The following is a 19562-nucleotide window of genomic DNA, read 5'->3' as shown; positions in this document are numbered from 1 at the left end:
CCGGCACCCTGACCGCCGGCATACCGACAGCGTGGCGAGCGGAAATTAGCCCCTTGCGGGCTCGCTGCGCTTGCCACGCTGCGGGCACGGTGGCGCGCCACGCTATTTATTCTCCCTCCAGGGGTGTCGTGGACCCCCAAGAGGGAGAAAAAGTGTCGGTATACCGGCTGTCGGGATTCCGGCGCCGGTATACTGTGCGCCGGGATCCCGACAGCCGGCAAACTGAAGACCACCCCCACAAGACATCCACACAAACATGGGAGAACATCAAAGCTACAACAGAAACAAACCCTTAACCCCAGCGCTGCGTGGCAGCTATACTAACCACTGTTCCACCACGCTATCCTAAAGTGAGGCCCCAAACCTTCAGATGATCACTGTTGTACTGGCAGTCCTGTGACCTAGACACCATACAGCCCTTACTGTATAATCTGGCCACACACACAGGGCCAAAAGCAAACAGATCCTGCTGCTTAATAGGAGAGACAGGTGTTTCCCACATATTGCCAGAATCACATTATAACCATGTTATTATTACAACAGCTATTATTTACCCCCTTCCCCTCTTTATAAAAAAAAACAACAACAAAAAAAAACACATGAACAATTAAATGTATTACATTCATATTACCACAGGGATATCCAAGTGCAGAGAGGCAATCACGAGACCGCCTGTCGGGATCCTGGCGGTCACAACGCAGTCGCCGGAATCCAGACAGGCGGTGAAATGTCGCCGCTGAAATACCGGCGCCACAGGATTTTCTCCCTCCCTTTTCTTCTAGCACTGGCCCCATTGCGGGCATACTGGCGGCTGGGATGCCGTTGTCTGTATCTCCACAGCCGGCATCCCAGCCACCGGTAAACAGTATATCCCCAAGTGCAGATGTGATCCAAGTAAGCAATGAGGCAGCTTGCCCTCTTCACTACATAACTGTGGAATAGTCACACACTAACACCAGAAAGAAGGACAAGGTGGACAACCAAACCCAATGAATACAGGTTGAGTATCCCATATCCAAAATGCTTGGGACCAGAGGAATTTTGGATATGGGATTTTTCCGTATTTTGGAATAATTGCATCCCATAATGAGATATCATAGTGATGGGACCCAAGTCTAAGCACAGAATGCATTTATGTTACATATACACCTTATACACACAGCCTGAAGGTAATTCTAGACAATGTTTTTAATAACTTTGTGCATTAAATAAAGTGTGTGTACATACACACAATTCATATGTTTCGTATACACCTTATACACACATCCTGAAGGTCATTTAATACTATTTTTTAATAACTTTGTGAATTAAACAAATTTTGTGTACATTGAGCCATCAGAAAACCAAGGGTTCTCTATCTCACTCAAAAAATTCTGTATTTCGGAATATTTGGATATGGGTTACTCAACCTGTAATACAGGATTACAGTCAGGTGTCTATTATCCCTTTGTCAGGGTCGCTGGTTTTCCTGCGCTGCTGCGTCTCACTCACAGAAGAATGAGTGTTTCTCGTGTGACAGAGTTATAGCCGAGGCTTCCTCCACAAGACGTTGTGTTGCAAAAAAATGAAGGCAATCAAAAGATACTTGCTGTAAATCTCACCTGTCCATGATGCTCCTTGCACCACTCAGACATGCCATCAAGTAACTCATCCGGTTGTTTAATAATCAAATTGGGTCCCTGCCATTAAAAGAAATATGTATTTGAACCATTTATCACCAAAGTCAGTTTTGGAAAACAAAGAACGAGGAATGAGAAATAAACATATTACTACGTAGGAAAAAGGGACAATGGTCATAGCGTCTGTATTTAAAATACTTTCCTTTCTGTAATGCATAATAGAGAACTCATACCCCTTCCACTCTGCCAGTCATATCCCGGCTTCTGTCACGTGAATATTAGAGATGAGCGGGTTCGGTTTTACTCGGATTTACCCAAATCTCCTTATTTGCTATCGGACATCACGTGTTTTGGCTAACCAATAAGAAAAATCCAGAAAATAAGAAATGTCGATAATTCTGACATAAAGAACCGAATAAATCCGAACCCGCTCATCTCTAATGAATATGCAGTAACCCGGGATATTGTGCAGTGTGAAAGCACACAATTGTAGTAACCCAGGTCCAGCAACCCAACCCGGGTCATGATACAGTGTGAATGGGTAAGATGCGTCGATGCGGAACAGGCGGCGCTTGGAGATGCTCTCATTTCGAAACGCTGCCTCGGCATGTGACAGCGGTGATGTCATCAACCCGGTAATGAGCCCGGGGAGCCGCCAGTCTGAAAGGGGTCTCAGCTGGGTCGCACCCGGATTGGACTAGTGTACAAAATTCTGGGTGCGACCCAGCAATGCGGTGCGAAAGGGGTATGAGAGTACCTGGGAGGTAGAAGCAGGGGGTTCCGTACGGAGTTTAAGTTCGGGAAACAGAGGGAAGGAAAGGACGCTTGAGTATAAGGTAAAACTGGGAGTTAGGGGTTATGGGCATGGCTGAAGGGCACATGGGTAAACAGGGAGCAGAATCTATGCAGAAAGGACTGCAATGGGTGGATGAGGAATTCAGCATAGTGTATATGGTAGCAGTATGGTTTTGGGCACAGTGAGCAACCATCTGTACAGTGGGGCACGGCACAGATATGCAGAATGATGGGGCCTTTTAAATACTTTATCTCAGTTTTTTTAGACCGCAATGATTATTTACTTCTTTTTATGCTACATTCACATAAACTAGACAATTACACCTTCATAATATACCTTTAGAAAAACTTCAGCTCTCTTCAATTTATTTCTACACAATATCCATGGTCTACTGATCAGATGGGAGGCCACGGCTCATGAGGGCGTGACAGGAGTCAGGGGGGGCCTGGCCTCGCAGCAGGCCCCGTCTCTCTTTGGGCCACTCACAGACAGGGGAGGGAGGGCAAATAGAGAACTGAAAGACTGCGCTGTGTGAAGCTAGCCAGGCTCTCTGTGTGACCGGACCGGCTCAGCAAGCCATCGGCCCTTCTGGCATTTGGATCGATTCGAAATTTGCATTTAATGTATTAAATGTAGAGACTTATGGTGTCCATAGGATGCGCGCTTAACATTCCTAGTTCTACACTTATGTTTGGATCCTTGGGGTATACAAAGCACTCGCAGCCAACGCATCCAAACTGTACGTGGCATATGTACAGAAAACGGTTCCGGTATGAATAGTCGACCATGTTATGGTCGACAGTCATTAGGTCGACCACTCTTGGTCGACATTGACATGGTCGACACATGAAAGGCCGACATATGAAAAGGCCGACATATGAAAAGGTCGACATATGAAAAGGTCGACATGAGTTTTTTTACTTTTTTTGGTGTCGTTTTTTGTGTAAAGTGACTGGGAACCCCAATTAGTGCACCGCGTACCCTCGCATGGCTCGCTTCGCTCGCCATGCTTCGGGCATGGTGCCTTCGCTCCGCTACCGCTTCGCTCGACACACTTTACCGTTCCAATCGTAGTCCATGTGGATCGTAAAGTATGGAAAAGTTCCCCAAAAGAAAAAAAAGTTAAAAAAATCATGTCGACCTTTTCATGTGTCGACCATGTGTCCATGTCGACCAATAGTGGTCGACCTAATGACTGTCGACCATAACATGGTCGACCATGTGAACGGATACCACAGAAAACACGGTCTGTGCCATGAATCTATCATTGTCACGCACTTATGTCGGGCAGATTACATTTGGCAGGCCTCACACACGCTGCTTTGTTCATCAATAATGTCAACTCTTTTCCCATTCTCTCTCTGGTGTGGGACTGCAAACAGGGGGTCAGCCAGAAATGTACTGAATATAACTTATGTGGGGTGTGGTATTGAAGGTCGACATGAGTTTTTTTAAATCTTTGTTGGTGTAATTTTCGCCGTACAGTGACCGGGAACCCCAATTAGTGCACCGCGTCTGCTCGCCATGCTTCGGGCAAGGTTACCGTTCCCAATGAAAAAGTTCAAAAAGAGAAAAGAAAAAATGTGAAAAACTCATGTCAACCTTTTCACCTGTCGACCTAGAACAGTGATGGCTAACCTTGACACGCCAGCTGTTGTTGAACTACACATCCCAGCATGCCCTGCATCAGTTTTAGCATGGCCAAATAACAAAACTGTAGCAGGGCATGCTGGGATATGTAGTTCAACAACAGCTAGAGTGTCAAGGTTAGCCATCACTGACCTAGAACATGTCGACCTAGAGCCCATCGACAAAATAGTGGTCGACCTAGACACTGTCGACCTAGAGACCGGATACCACTTATGTGATAATTCCTAGATGGAGAAGCGGTTTAGCAATGCTGCAGTGGGAAGGCTTGTGCTCTACCACAGTCTTCAAGTCTGAATAGAATCATTTATAGCCCAGTTATTGTCCACTTTTACCTCAGCAAGGATGCGGAGATCAGAGTCTGTTATTAAGCAGGCCATCTCAATGATTTGGTCCTTCCGAATGTCCAACCCAGTCATCTGCAATACAGCAACGCACACCAAACAGAACCAACAGGAAACATGGATGTGGGAGAAGAGACAATAACATCCCTAATTAATAAGATTTTTCTTTCAAATAATACATTTCAAAAAAGCCAGTGTCCCCCTCAGACTGTGGGAACTCTTCAACTTACTGAGAAAGCACTAAGGCACTGTGTCCGACATGGAAGAAGACAATGGATCCCCATTATCTAGTTGTAAGAAGGTTTTGGATGGGTCAGGCACAGCAGAGTGTAGCTACGGATGTTCTATCTTAGGGCCTGATTCAGAGTGGTACACAAATCCAATGTTGGCGGGTGGACTGCGCAGTACCCAGACCGGGTCCTGCTCCTGGCTCATAGTGCCCCCCGAATCACAGCATGACTGACATGCTGCAGCCATTTCCTAAAGGGAAATGTAGAAAGTTGTATTCTGTCTTCCTGTGCAGAACTGTGGCTGCCTGCAATACCAGCACATAAACCAGTACAGGCCTCTGTGGGATGGGTTTAATTTACCAGCTGTCGGGATCCCAGCGGACAGAATACAGACGCCGGGATCCCACATACATACAATGTGGCATATTGTGCGCCGGTATGTGTTATAATAGTTGCCACTAATGAAAGTGGACCCTAATCAGATTGTGGATCAGAACTGCAGGGTAACATGAAGACACATGGGGGTGTCTCGCAGGAACAGAGCAGGATCTTTAGGGACAGATGTGTGTATGGTGTTTCGCCTGTGCAGTCGGGAGAGCCGGGTCACGTCCTGCCTGCACAGTCAGGGGAGCCACTGCTGTCACATGCACCCTCTCCCGGACTTGGATGAGCACTACAAGCTCCAGAAAGGCAGTGTTTGCTGCAGGGAGCCGGTTCCGGAGTCTGGAAGGTTCAGGTTATTACCCAATCCCAGAAAGGACATAATGGTGAGGAGGGAAATATACATGGATGCGCCAAATTATCCTCTCTGACAGTGCCCAAAGATCTGTATTACAGACAGAGGCTGCATGGAAGGGAATACAGCAAAGTATGGCTCAGACAAGCTGTGGCCCATGTCATAGTGTATCTCACACACACATTACTCCTGTGATAACACAAGGCCTGCCTTCTGCTTATCCCTCACACACTGACCCAGCTATGTGTGCTGTCTGCACATGCGGCATACTGTGCACTGGGGGAGTGGGAATACATACAATGCGGCATACTGTGCACTGGGGGGGGGTGGGAATACATACAATGCGGCATACTGTGCACTGGGGGGGTGGGAATACATACAATGCGGCATACTGTGCACTGGGGGGGTGGGAATACATACAATGAGGCATACTGTGCACTGGGGGGGTGGGAATACATACAATGAGGCGTACTGTGCAGTGGGGGGGGGGGGATACCTACAATGTGGCATACTGTGCAGCGGGGGGATACCTACAATGTGGCATACTGTGCAGTGGGGGGGGGAGATACCTACAATTTGGCATACTGTGCAGCGGGGGGATACCTACAATGTGGCCTATTGTGCAGTGGGGGAGGATACCTACAATGTACCTATTGTGCAGTGGGGGAGGATACCTACAATGTACCTATTGTGCAGTGGGGGAGGATACCTACAATGTACCTATTGTGCAGTGGGGGAGGATACCTACAATGTGGCCTATTGTGCAGTGGGCGGGGATACCTACAATGTACCTATTGTGCAGTGGACGGGGATACCTACAATGTGGCCTATTGTGCAGTGGGGGAGGATACCTACAATGTACCTATTGTGCAGTGGGCGGGGATACCTACAATGCGGCCTATTGTGCAGTGGGGGAGGATACCTACAATGCAGCCTATTGTGCAGTGGGGGAGGATACCTACAATGCGGCCTATTGTGCAGTGGGGGAGGATACCTACAATGCGGCCTATTGTGCAGTGGGGGAGGATACCTACAATGTGGCCTATTGTGCAGTGGGGGAGGATACCTACAATGTGGCCTATTGTGCAGTGGGGGAGGATACCTACAATGTACCTATTGTGCAGTGGGCGGGGATACCTACAATGTGGCCTATTGTGCAGTGGGCGAGGATACCTACAATGTACCTATTGTGCAGTGGGTGGGGATACCTACAATGTGGCCTATTGTGCAGTGGGGGAGGATACAATGCGGCCTATTGTGCAGTGGGGGAGGATACCTACAATGTGGCCTATTGTGCAGTGGGGGAGGATACCTACAATGTGGCCTATTGTGCAGTGGGGGAGGATACCTACAATGTGGCCTATTGTGCAGTGTGGGGGGGGGGGGGTACCTACAATGTGGCCTATTGTGCAGTGGGGGGGGGGGATACCTACAATATGGCCTATTGTGCAGGGGGGGGGATACCTACAATATGGCCTATTGTGCAGGGGGGGGGATACCTACAATATGGCCTATTGTGCAGGGGGGGGGATAACTACAATGTGGCCTATTGTGCAGGGGGGGGGGGATAACTACAATGTGGCATATTGTGCACTAGGGAGGATACATACAACGTGGCATACTGTGCATTGGGGGGGGGGGGGTAACATACAATGAGGAATATTGGGCACTGGGGGGGGGATACCATGTGGCATGCTGTGCACTGAGGGGGATACCATGTGGCATGCTGTGCACTGAGGGGGATACATACAATATGGCATATTGTGCACTAGGGGGGATACATACAATATGGCATATTGTGCACTAGGGGGGATACATACAATATGGCATATTGTGCACTAGGGGGGATACATACAATATGGCATATTGTGCACTAGGGGGGATACATACAATATGGCATATTGTGCACTAGGGGGGATACAAACAATGCGGCATATTGTGCACTAGGGGGGATACAAACAATGCGGCATATTGTGCACTAGGGGGGATAGAAACAATGCGGCATATTGTGCACTAGGGGGGATAGAAACAATGCGGCATATTGTGCACTAGGGGGGATAGAAACAATGCGGCATATTGTGCACTAGGGGAATACATACAATACGGTATACTGTGCTCGGGGGGGGGGGGGGGGGGAGATTTATATAATGCGGCATATTGTGCACTAAGGGGGATACAATGCAGCATAATATAAAGTCACTCTGTGTTGTAGAATGTGTAGTAAGGCATTACATTATTTATAGGGGAATAAAATAAATGAACAACAACTGTAGAGCCAGGTGTCTCTGTAGAAACTTTAGGAACAGGTCCCCGCAAAGTGCCGGCTACAGCCCTAACTTAGCTGCCTGCACAAACTGATCATTCCGCTACCTGTGACGCTAATCACCCCTATATAACGTGCAGCAGCCAGTGACAGACTAGCGGCCTCCCAGCTCTCACCTCCAAATCCACCCACACCATGCGCTGCTCCATGCTGTCCGCCATGCTGCTGCTGCTGCTGCTGACAGCCGGGGGTCGTCCTCCTGTCACCCAACCATACACAGCCCGGGACACTAATCCGCTCCAGCCCCTGCCAGCACAGAGCATCACCCAGCGCCCAGCTACAGAGCCGCCGATGCTGCTGCTATGGGGACACCGCGGCCGGGTAGCAGCACCACGCTCTGTACTTCCGGAATCCCAGCGGCTGCTCCCTATTGGCTGCTGCCGGCTGCACAGCGCACACAGAGGATGCCTGGTTGGTTGGCGGCGCCAAACACAGCCACGTCCCACGCCTCCCGTCGCTGATTGGATGCTGTTAGGTGACGTCATCAGTTTCTTCAGTATCACGGGCCCAAAGGTGGTTGGTTCTATATCGGAGTGGGAGAAGGGACCTTGTGACGTACCTAGGGGAGGAGATACGTCACCAGGGGGAGGAGCTACGGCCGAACAGGGGCCCTCATTCCGAGTTGTTCGCTCGCTAGCCGCTTTTAGCAGCATTGCACACGCTAAGCCGCCGCCCTCTGGGAGTGTATCTTAGCTTAGCAGAATTGCGAACAAAGTATTCGCAACATTGCGAAAAGATTTTTCTTTGCAGTTTCTGAGTAGCTCGAGACTTACTCTTCCAGTGCGATCAGTTCAGTGCTTGTCGTTCCTGGTTTGACGTCACAAACACACCCAGCGTTCGCCCAGACACTCCCCCGTTTCTTTAGCCACTCCCGCGTTTTTCCCAGAAACGGCAGCGTTTTTTCACACACTCCCATAAAACGGCCAGTTTCCGCCCAGAAACACCCACTTCCTGTCAATCACACTCCGATCACCAGAACAAAGAAAAAACCTTGTAATGCCGTGAGTAAAATACCTAACTTCTTAGCAAATTTACTTGGCGCAGTCGCAGTGCGAACATTGTACATGCGCAATTAGCGGAAAATCGCTGCCATGCAAAGAAAATTACCGAGCGAACAACTCGGAATGAGGGCCAGGGTACCCGAAAAGTACGCTCGCCACGCTTCAGGCTCGGTGGCTCGCTCCGCTTCGCTCCGCTTCGCTCGCCACCTAATTACTAAAGGTAATAGTTGGTGGCGGGGATAGTAGAGCAACTGTCCCGCTGGCCTAGCTCCTCCACCTTGGGTCGTGGCTCCTCCCCCTGACGGAAAAGGTCCCTTAGGCCACTTGGATCTAGCCTCAACCGCCCAAAGGTAATAATCGTTAACAAGAGATAAAGTGGAGAGTGATAAAGTACCAACCAATCAGCTTTTAACTTTCGTTTTTCAAACACAGCCTGTTACACGGCAGTTAGGAGCTGATTGGCTGGTACTTTATCACTCTTTATCCTTCTCTTAACATCTTTTGTTAAGGCTTAATACATTTGGACCACGGTGTGATCGCCTTGGCAACTCTTTTACCGCTTTCCCATCGCCATCATGGGTCGCATCCCATGATGTACTAGATGTGATATGATCGGTTGCTATGGGCAACTTCTCCACTGATCAACTTCACTCTTTTCCCTCACCCCTTAGGGCAAGTTTTTCTTCTTGCAGATTGATAGTTACCTACAGGAATTGTGCGCTACTGAGCCCTATATTTAGTTTTTACATTTCCTTTGTAAATATGTGCTTTGTTAATCATTTTGGAGATATGTTGGTTGCCTCACTCATTGGTAAAAGCACTCACCTACAGGTCTCAGTTGCTAAAGGGGGGTACACACGGAGCGATAATCTAAGCAATCTGACTAGATTGCTTAGATTTTCAGCAAGATCGCTCCGTGTGTAGCCCTAACAGCGATAGCGATGCGCAGCCCCGCGCATCGCTATCGCTGCTGCTAGATTGGCCTGCATGCAGACCAATCTAGCGGGTCGCTCACTTCACCCGCTGGGTGAAGTGAGCGGCCCCCCGTCTCCCCCCACACGCTCAGCACATATCACATATCTGTGCTGAACGCCGGGAGAGATGTGTGCTGAGCGGTTCTTCCTCAGCCCCTAGACCCTCATCTTCCTCAGCCACTGCTCCATCTTCAGCCCCCATCACCTTCCTCAGCCCCTAGACCCTCATCTTCCTCAGCCACAGCTCCATCTTCAGCCCCCATCACCTTCCTCAGCCCCCAGCTCCATCACCTTCCTCAGCCCCTAGACCAGTGGCGTCACAAGGCGGGTGCGGGGGGTGCGGCCCGCACCCGGGGGTGACACCAAATGTCAGCTCCTCCGCAGTGACAGGAGCCAGGTGCTGCAGTGTGAAATTCCGTTACAGCACCCGGCTCCTGTCATAGCAGAGGAGCCGACAGCACACTGAGACCGTCTCTGGGGGAAGCCCAGCATCTCCGGAGACGCTGGGCACGCCCCCAGAGTGACGATCCCGGTATCCCCGCGAAGCCACGCCCCCTAGCTGTAAGGACACGCCCCCTTTTTTGCCGCGATCGCGGCAGTACATCAGGGGTGCGCACCGGGTGTCACCACACCTGGTGACGCCTCTGCCCTAGACCCTCATCTTCCTCAGCCACAGCTCCATCTTCAGTCCCCATCACCTTCCTCAGCCCCTAGACCCTCATCTTCCTCAGCCACAGCTCCATCTTCAGCCCCCATCACCTTCCTCAGCCCCTAGACCCTCATCTTCCTCAGCCACAGCTCCATCTTCAGCCCCCATCACCTTCCTCAGCCCCTAGACCCTCATCTTCCTCAGCCACAGCTCCATCTTCAGTCCCCATCACCTTCCTCAGCCCCCAGCTCCATCACCTTCCTCAGCTCCCAGTCCCCCCTCAACTTCCTCAGCAACAGCCCCCTCACCTTTCTCAGCCACAGCCCCCTCACCAACCTCAGCCCTCACCTTCCTCAGACCCCAGCTCCATCACCTTCCCTGCAGTGGCAACCTGAATTATGCCAAGTTAGAGCATCTTACACACATTTCACCTCAGTAGAGCCGCTTATACATATTAGGCCAGGTAGCTCCATATACACATTGCAGCAGATAGCCCATTATACACATTGCAGCAGATAGCCCCATATACACTTTACACCTGGTAGCCCCATATACACATTACGCAAGGTAGCCCATTATACACATTGTGGCAGGTAGCCTCTTATACTCAGGGACCAGAGTGGCAGCTGTCATATACACATTGCGGCAGGTAGCACAATATACACATTACACCAGGTAGCCCCATATACACACTGCGCCAGGTAGCCCATTATACACATTGTGCTAGGTAGCCCCATATACACACTGCGCCAGGTAGCCAGGAGAGAGTGAAAGTGTGTGTGTGTCTCACACTCCCTGCAGCTCCAGGACATGTCACCAGCCGCCGCACTACTCACCCTCCCTGCAGTTCTGTGACCTGCCTCTCTGCTTCTCACGCTCCCTGCAGCTCCAGGACCCACCAATCTTCTCACGCTCCCTGCAGCTTCGGGACCCGCCGCTCTGCTCCTCATGCTCCCTGCAGCTCCAGGACCCGCTGATCTCCTCATGCTTCCTGCAGCTCCAGAACCCACCGCTCTGCTCCTCATGCTCCCTGCAGCTCCGGGACCCGCCGATCTCCTCACGCTCCCTGCAGCTCCGGGACCCGCCGATCTCCTCACGCTCCCTGCAGCTCCGGGGCCCGCCGCTCTGTTCCTCACGCTCCCTGCAGCTCCAGGACCCGCCGATCTCCTCACACTTCCTGAGCTCCGGGACCCGTCGGCACCCCCTGACAGTTTCGGCACTTGGAGCTCACACTCCGCCGAAACCGCCCTCCCTACGCCCCTGCTAACACCAATGTACCCATTCAGTGGGTGACTCCCACTCCTATCCCCACTGTCAGGGCCGTAACTAGGTGTGGGCGGACGGTGCCTGGTACACAGCGCAAATGCCCTGTGGGCGCAACCGTCCGCATCCACCTGCGGTCCTCTTTGTATGCACCAGCTGCTGGATCATTACTGCAGGAACCGAGCCGGAGTCTTTACAGCTGCCGTCGCGCCGGCTCTTAGCATCCGCACTGAACTGCAGGGACCGGAGCGGCAGCTGTGTCAGTATGCTGAAGCCAGGGTCTTTACAGCTGCCATCGCGCTGGCTCCCTGCGCCGGCACTGCGCTGCAGGGACCAGAGTGGCAGCTGTCATATACACATTGCGGCAGGTAGCCCATTATACACATTGCGCCAGGTAGCCCAATATACATACTGCGCCAGGTAGCTCCATATACACACTGCGCCAGGTAGCCCATTATACACATTGTGATAGGTAGCCCCATATACACACTGTGCCAAGTAGCCAGGAGAGAGTGAAAGTGTGTGTCTCACTCCCTGCAGCTCCAGGACACGTCACCTGCCGCTCCACTACTCACCCTCCCTGCAGCTCCGTGACCTGCCGCTCTGCTCCTCACGCTCCCTGCAGCTCCGGGACCCACCAATCTCCTCACGCTCCCTGCAGCTCTGGGACCCGCCGCTCTGCTCCTCACGCTTCCTGCAGCTCTGGGACCCACAGCTCTGCTACTCATGCTCCCTGCAGCTCCGGGACCCGCCGATCTCCTCACGTTTCCTGCAGCGTCGGGACCCACCGCTCTGCTCCTCACGCTCCCTGCAGCTCCGGGACCCACCAATCTCCTCACGCTCCCTGCAGCTCCGGGACCCACCGCTCTGCTCCTCATGCTCCCTGCAGCTCCCAGACCCGCCGATCTCCTCACGCTCCCTGCAGCTCTGGGACCCACCGCTCTGCTCCTCATGCTCCCTGCAGCTCCGGGACCCGCCAATCTCCTCATGCTCCCTGCAGCTCTGGGACCCGCCGATCTCCTCACGCTTCCTGAGCTCTGGGACCTGCCAGCGCCCTCTGACAGTTTCGGCACCTGGAGCTCGCGCTCCGCCGGAACTGCCCTCCCTACGCCCCTGCTAACACCCATGTACCCTTTTAGTGGGTGTCTGCCCCTCCTATCCCCACAGTCAGGTCCGTAACTAGGTGTGGGCGGACGGTGCGTGGCACACAGCGCAATTGCCCTGTGGGCGCAACCGTCCGCAACCACCTGTGATCCTCTTTGTATGCACCAGCTGCTGGGCCATTACTGCAGGGACCGGAGTGGTAGCTGTCAGTACGCCGGAGCCGGGAGCTTTACAGATGCCGGCTTCTGAACTGCAGGTACCGGATCGACAACTATCAGTATGCCGGAACTAGGGTCCGCTGCCGCTGCACAGTGTCTCAGCCGGAGGGGGAGGAGGGGCTGCTCTCTCTTCTCTCAGCTCTTCCCCTCTGACTCAATAATGCTGCTTGTGCCGGCTGGCCGGAGGGGGAGGTGACCGTGAGGCCGCTCTCTTCCTACTTATATTCCACATTCCAATGTACCCTGACTGTTCCTGGCACCACAGCAGCAGCAGCCACTGACTGATCGTCCATGCCACTGATGCCAGGCAAGGCCGTAAATAAGCACCATACAGTAGATGTAGTACAAGTGGCAAATGCTGCTCAGCCACTCTCTCCGTCTGCTTTCTCTCACTCCCTCTGCCCCCACTCTCCCTCAAACCACCGCTCTCTCTCGCGACCCTTTCGCGCTCTCTTTCGTGCACTCTCTCACGGCCCTCTCTCTCCCTTGCCCCCATCTCTCTCTTGGCTCTCTCTCTCTTAGCCCTCTCTCTCTTGGAACCCTCTCCCTCCCTCCCTCTTTCTCTCCTCCTCTATCTCTTCTTCCCTCCCGTCTCTTTCTTCCTCCCTCCATTTCTCCTTTCTCATTCCCTCCTTTCATTCTCTCGCTAACTCTTACTCTCCTCTCCTCCTGTCCTCCTCATTCCATGTGTTGGCAGCCGGATTGGAGAAGGCTCTCAGTGTTGCCATGGAAGATTAAAATGACCGATCAGTAGGTAAATAGAGAATGTGAGGTGTCTAATCCATTCATAAACTACATTACACAGCTGGATCTAGAGCTTTCCTCTTCCAGCTGTCAGTGCTGCTGGAACCCTGGCTGCTTACCATTAACGGTGCTTCTGAAGGTGGCGACCTATAACCCCTTCACACATAGGGTCTATTTATAAAGCAGAGAAAAGCCCTGTTTTGCGTTAAACAGGGCTTTTCTCTGCTTCCTGCTATTCACGGAGCAGGTTACAGTGGAGAAGTCCTTGACTTCTCCAGCGACACCCCTGCTCGGCTGCTGAATGGCATTACCATGGAGTTCAGGTTCGCCATCTCAGGGTGGCATATCCTAAACTGCGGTGCGGTAACTGCAGGGAAGCTCAATGCTTCCCTGCTCTCTGTCTGCACCCAATGCTGACTCCACCCCTTTATCTCCCAGCAGCCACTGCCCGGTGGTCAACAGGCAGCTCATGCGCAGAGGGACCCCTGAACATCGCAGAGGAGCCCCGGATACCGCTCCGCATCGCCGTCAGAGTGAGTATACGTGAATTGCTAGTTAGAATAGCTATACATTGCATCAAACCAATGCGATTATAGTGAAAAGTATCAATTCGTTTTTCATTTTCTTTATGAATAGACGCTCACAGGGGTCTATTCATGACGCAAAGAAAAGAGTGGAGAAGTAAGCCAGTGGATAAGTTGCCCACGACAACCAATCAGCTGCTACATATTTTTATAGAATACACTTGACAAATGTTACTTGAAAGCTGATTGGTTGCCATGGGCAACTTCTCCACTGACTCATTTCTCCACTCTTTTCACTGCTTCATGAATAGACCTGGGTCTCACTCTCAGCTATGGGTGAACAGACCAGACCTAGGTCGCCTGTAGTGTGAATGGTGTTACCTGGGTCATGATGACCCAGGCCATGCCTATAAGAGTCTGATTGACAGGTATAACCTGGGTCCGTCACCCAAGTCTGAAAGTGGTTAAATACTGAAAACCCCGCTTAAATCCATGCTCAGTGTTTATGGTCTCAGATGGGTTAAAGCCAGGGTGTATTTGTGAATGGTGTATAATTTGTACAGCTAAAATCTGACAGGTGTTGTGAATTAGGGGGAGATGTACTCAGGGCCGGTGCAAGGTTCTTCGGCACCCTAGGCAAAACATATGCCTGTTGCACACCCCCCCCCCCCCCCCCCAAAAAAAAAAAAAAAACTCACACAGCCTCTAAAAATTATATTGTAAAAAGCCACTATGTGTGACATTTTGCGGGGACCCCCAGACAGGCTACAATGTGTCTGGACACCGTAGGATAGATTACTCCTGAGTGCGGCCGAACTGAAGATTTATACATTCAATGATAGATTATATATATATATATATATAATCTATCTCACACACACACCAGTAGAGGAATGGAGCACTGACAAGGAGTCCCAGTAAAGCAAAGAATTCTGCCCATAAAAAATGTATAATAGGGACCAATCCGAGGCGACTACATTGCAGGCTGCAGAAGACAGGGAACAGCAGCAGGGGAGCCGCCCGCAGTCTGCTCCGCAGTGTAGCACCAGTCCCTCACTTAGCACAACATAATTATCCCTGCAGGACTCGTCCCATATGCAGAGTGTGTTCTTGTGGTGCGGGGCGGGAATATGTCGGCGCGGAGAGGAGCATAAGAACTGTTACAATAGCCGGCAGCACACTGCATACTCTATGTGCATAGAGTATTAGAGCCGCTGCCGATAGGTTACACTCACACTGACAGCGCTGCAGGGATGCCGTGGCCGCCCAACCGTTATCAGCCGCCCGCCAGCGCTGTCAGTGTGAGTGTAACCCATCGGCAGCGGCTCTAATACTCTATGCACATAGAGTATGCAGCGTGCTGCCGGCTATTGTAACAGTTCTTCTGCTCCTCTCCGCGCCGACATATTCCCGCCCCGCACCACAAGAACACACTCTGCATATGGGACGTGCTGCCGGCTAGTGGTACCGTACGTACAGTTCTTCTGCTCCTCTCCGCGTCTCCGGTAACGCTTGAAATATTCCTCCTCTTAAGAGGAGGAGCTGAGTAAGAGTAAGCGTGACCTGCCGCCCTCCAGTGGCCGCCGCCCATAGGCAGCTGCCTAAAGCTGCCTAGTGGTGGCGCCGGCTCTGGATGTACTAAACAGTGAAAAGAGTGGAAAAGTGAGCCAGTGGAAAAGTTGCGCATGACAACCTATCAGCTGATCTGTATAATGTTATAGTATGCAGACAAACAGTGGCAGTTGCTCTATCAATCCTGGAGATAATTATATCAGGTGCGGAAGGGTCACAGACAAACAGCAGACAGAGAGGGGGGGGTGCTTTCCCCCCCCCCCCATTCCCCCCCCCCCCCCCCCCGCCCCCCGCTATCACGTGTTTGCAAAGACATGTGTCAACTGCCAGTGTTTGTCTGGATGTGTGAGAAAGGCATTGAATGGGAGCAGTATTGGAAGGCATGCTGTTCCTTGTAGTGCTAATGGGAGATCCTGGGGGTGGCGCCCAGGTAAGTTAGCTCTCTGTCTGGATGTGTTTTAGTAATAGCCTCTATCATGAGGCCTACTGTGACAAATCACATGACCCTATGTGGGCACTGCTATTATGTAGTGTTAGGACTGCTCATATTAGAGAGCCTTGGCACGGCTCAACAGCTAAACATGTCTTTGCAAACACGTGTGACCAACTCTCTGAAATTCTATTACCATATAGGTTCAGGTATGGATACAGGAAATTTTTTAGTGAGCTGGGGGGGATACCGGTGAGGGCCATTCTGACAGTGCGCCGTTGCATGCCAGACGGCTGAAGGCTACGATCGCCTCTGCCAGGCAGAGGCGGTCGCTGGGCGAGGGGGGGAGGTGCAGAACGCCGTTTCATGGGCGCCGTCCGGCCAACGCAGGCGTGGCCGGACCGAATGGGGCCGTTGCGCGATGAGTAGCTCCTGGCCAGCACGCTAAAGCTGTGCTGGTCGGAAACTACTCTTGAAGTGCAAAGGCATCGTCGCTGTGCGATGCCTTTGCACTTCTGCGGGGGGGGGGGGGGGGGGCGCACTGACATGTGGGGCGGAATAGCCCAGTGCTGGGCGTCCCCCCGCATGTCAATGTGAATGATCGTAGCTGTGCTAAATTTAGCACAGCTACGATCATCTCGGAATAACCCCATTTCTCTGACGTCCTAGTGGATGCTGGGGACTCCGTCAGGACCATGGGGATTAGCGGCTCCGCAGGAGACAGGGCACAAAAATAAAGCTTTAGGATCAGGTGGTGTGCACTGGCTCCTCCCCCTATGACCCTCCTCCAAGCCTCAGTTAGGTTTTTGTGCCCGTCCGAGCAGGGTGCAATCTAGGTGGCTCTCCTAAAGAGCTGCTTAGAAAAAGTTTTTAGGTTTTTTATTTTCAGTGAGTCCTGCTGGCAACAGGCTCACTGCATCGAGGGACTTAGGGGAGAGAAGTGAACTCACCTGCGTGCAGGATGGATTGGCTTCTTAGGCTACTGGACACCATTAGCTCCAGAGGGAGTCGGAACACAGGTCTCACCCTGGGGTTCGTCCCGGAGCCGCGCCGCCGACCCCCCTTGCAGATGCCGAAGATGGAAGAGGTCCAGAAGCAGGCGGCAGAAGACTTTTCAGTCTTCCTGAGGTAGCGCACAGCACTGCAGCTGTGCGCCATTGTTGTCAGCACACTTCACACAGCGGTCACGGAGGGTGCAGGGCGCTGGGGGGGCGCCCTGGGCAGCAATGTATAATACCTTTTTATGGCTAAAAATACATCACATATAGCCCTTGAGGCTATATGGATGTATTTAACCCCTGCCAGATCTCACAAACTCCGGAGAAGAGCCCGCCGAAATAGGGGGCGGGGCTTATTCTCCTCAGCACACAGCGCCATTTTCCTGCTCAGCTCCGCTGTGAGGAAGGCTCCCAGGACTCTCCCCTGCACTGCACTACAGAAACAGGGTAAAACAGAGAGGGGGGCAGTTTTTTGGGCGATATTACTATATTTAAGCTGCTATAAGGATACAACACTTATATAGGGTTGTTCCCATATATATTATAGCGCTTGGGTGTGTGCTGGCAAACTCTCCCTCTGTCTCCCCAAAGGGCTAGTGGGGTCCTGTCTTCAATAGAGCATTCCCTGTGTGTCTGCTGTGTGTCGGTACGTGTGTGTCGACATGTATGAGGACGATGTTGGTGTGGAGGCAGAACAATTGCCGGTAATGGTGATGTCACCCCCTAGGGAGTCGACACCGGAATGGATGGCTTTGTTTATGGAATTACGTGATAATGTCAGCACATTACAAAAATCAGTTGACGACATGAGACGGCCGTCAAACCAGTTAGTACCTGCCCAGGCGTCTCAGACACCGTCAGGGGCTGTAAAACGCCCTTTACCTCAGTCGGTCGATACAGACCCAGACACGGACACAATCTAGTGTCGACGGTGAAGAAACAAACGTATTTTCCAGTAGGGCCACACGTTATATGATCACGGCAATGAAGGAGGCTTTGCATATCTCGGATACTACAAGTACCACAAAAAGGGGTATTATGTGGGGGGGTGAAAAAACTACCTGTAGTTTTTCCTGAATCAGAGGAATTGAATGATGTATGTGATGAAGCGTGGGTTAACCCAGATAGAAAAGGGCTAATTTCAAAAAAGTTATTGGCATTATACCCTTTCCCGCCAGAGGTTAGGGCGCGCTGGGAAACACCCCCTAAGGTGGATAAGGCGCTCACACGCTTATCAAAACAAATGGCGTTACCGTCTCCTGATACGGCCGCCCTCAAGGATCCAGCTGATAGGAGGCTGGAAACTACCCTAAAAAGTATATACACACATACTGGTGTTATACTGCGACCAGCCATCGCCTCAGCCTGGATGTGCAGTGCTGGGGTGGTCTGGTCGGATTCCCTGACTGAAAATATTGATACCCTGGATAGGGACAGTATTTTACAGACTTTAGAGCAATTAAAGGATGCTTTTCTTTATATGCGAGATGCTCAGAGGGATATTTGCACTCTGGCATCGAGAGTAAGTGCGATGTCCATATCTGCCAGAAGAAGTTTATGGACACGACAGTGGTCAGGTGATGCGGATTCCAAACGGCATATGGAAGTATTGCCGTATAAAGGGGAGGAATTATTTGGCGTCGGTCTATCGGATCTGGTGGCCACGGCAACGGCCGGGAAATCCACCTTTTTACCTCAGACCCCCTCCCAACAGAAAAAGACACCGTCTTTTCAGCCGCAGTCCTTTCGGTCCTATAAGAACAAGCGGGCAAAAGGACAGTCATATCTGCCCCGAGGCAGAGGAAAGGGTAAGAGAGGGCAGCAAGCAGCTCCTTCCCAGGAACAGAAGCCCTCCGCGGGTTCTGCAAAGCCCTCAGCATGACGCTGGGGCTTTACAAGCGGACTCAGGAACAGTGGGGGGGTCGACTCAAGAATTTCAGCGCGCAGTGGGCTTGCTCACAGGTGGACCCCTGGATCCTGCAGGTAGTATCTCAGGGTTACAGGTTGGAATTCGAGAAGTCTCCCCCTCGCCGGTTCCTAAAGTCTGCTTTGCCAACGTCTCCCTCAGACAGGGCGACGGTATTGGAAGCCATTCACAAGCTGTTTTCTCAGCAGGTGATAGTCAAGGTACCCCTCCTACAACAGGGAAAGGGGTATTACTCCACGCTATATTGTGGTACCGAAGCCGGACGGCTCGGTAAGACCTATTCTAAATCTGAAATCTTTGAACCTGTACATACAAAAATTCAGTTTCAAGATGGAATCACTCAGAGCAGTGATAGCGAATCTGGAAGAAGGGGACTTTATGGTGTCCCTGGACATAAAAGATGCTTACCTGCATGTCCCAATTTGCCCTTCACATCAAGGGTACCTCAGGTTTGTGGTGCAAA

General features: G+C 51.7%; 1 protein-coding gene and 1 long non-coding RNA gene across 3 annotated transcripts in view; one reads left to right on the top strand and one right to left on the bottom strand.

Annotated features, from left to right (window-relative positions):
- Positions 1-8099, bottom strand: part of REXO2 (RNA exonuclease 2) — a 53451-nt gene extending 45352 nt beyond the window's left edge. The window contains exons 1-3 of the mRNA XM_063943494.1: positions 7812-8099; positions 4398-4481; positions 1602-1679 (exon numbers count right to left, since the gene is read on the bottom strand). Coding sequence (XP_063799564.1) covers positions 1602-1679; positions 4398-4481; positions 7812-7958 — 309 coding nt within the window. The 5' untranslated portion in view covers positions 7959-8099. The remainder of the gene's footprint in view (positions 1-1601; positions 1680-4397; positions 4482-7811) is intronic.
- A 5991-nt stretch (positions 8100-14090) lies between these two features.
- LOC134966609 (uncharacterized) overlaps positions 14091-19562 on the top strand; it is a 106080-nt gene continuing 100608 nt past the window's right edge. For both annotated transcript variants that reach the window (XR_010188675.1, XR_010188674.1), the window contains exon 1: positions 14091-14181. This is a non-coding gene — a long non-coding RNA (uncharacterized LOC134966609). The remainder of the gene's footprint in view (positions 14182-19562) is intronic.

Source organism: Pseudophryne corroboree, chromosome 10, assembly GCF_028390025.1.
Source record: "Pseudophryne corroboree isolate aPseCor3 chromosome 10, aPseCor3.hap2, whole genome shotgun sequence".
Lineage (NCBI taxonomy): Eukaryota > Metazoa > Chordata > Amphibia > Anura > Myobatrachidae > Pseudophryne > Pseudophryne corroboree.
The sequence above is the reverse complement of the archived record's forward strand: the minus strand, read 5'-3'. Positions and strand labels throughout refer to the sequence as shown.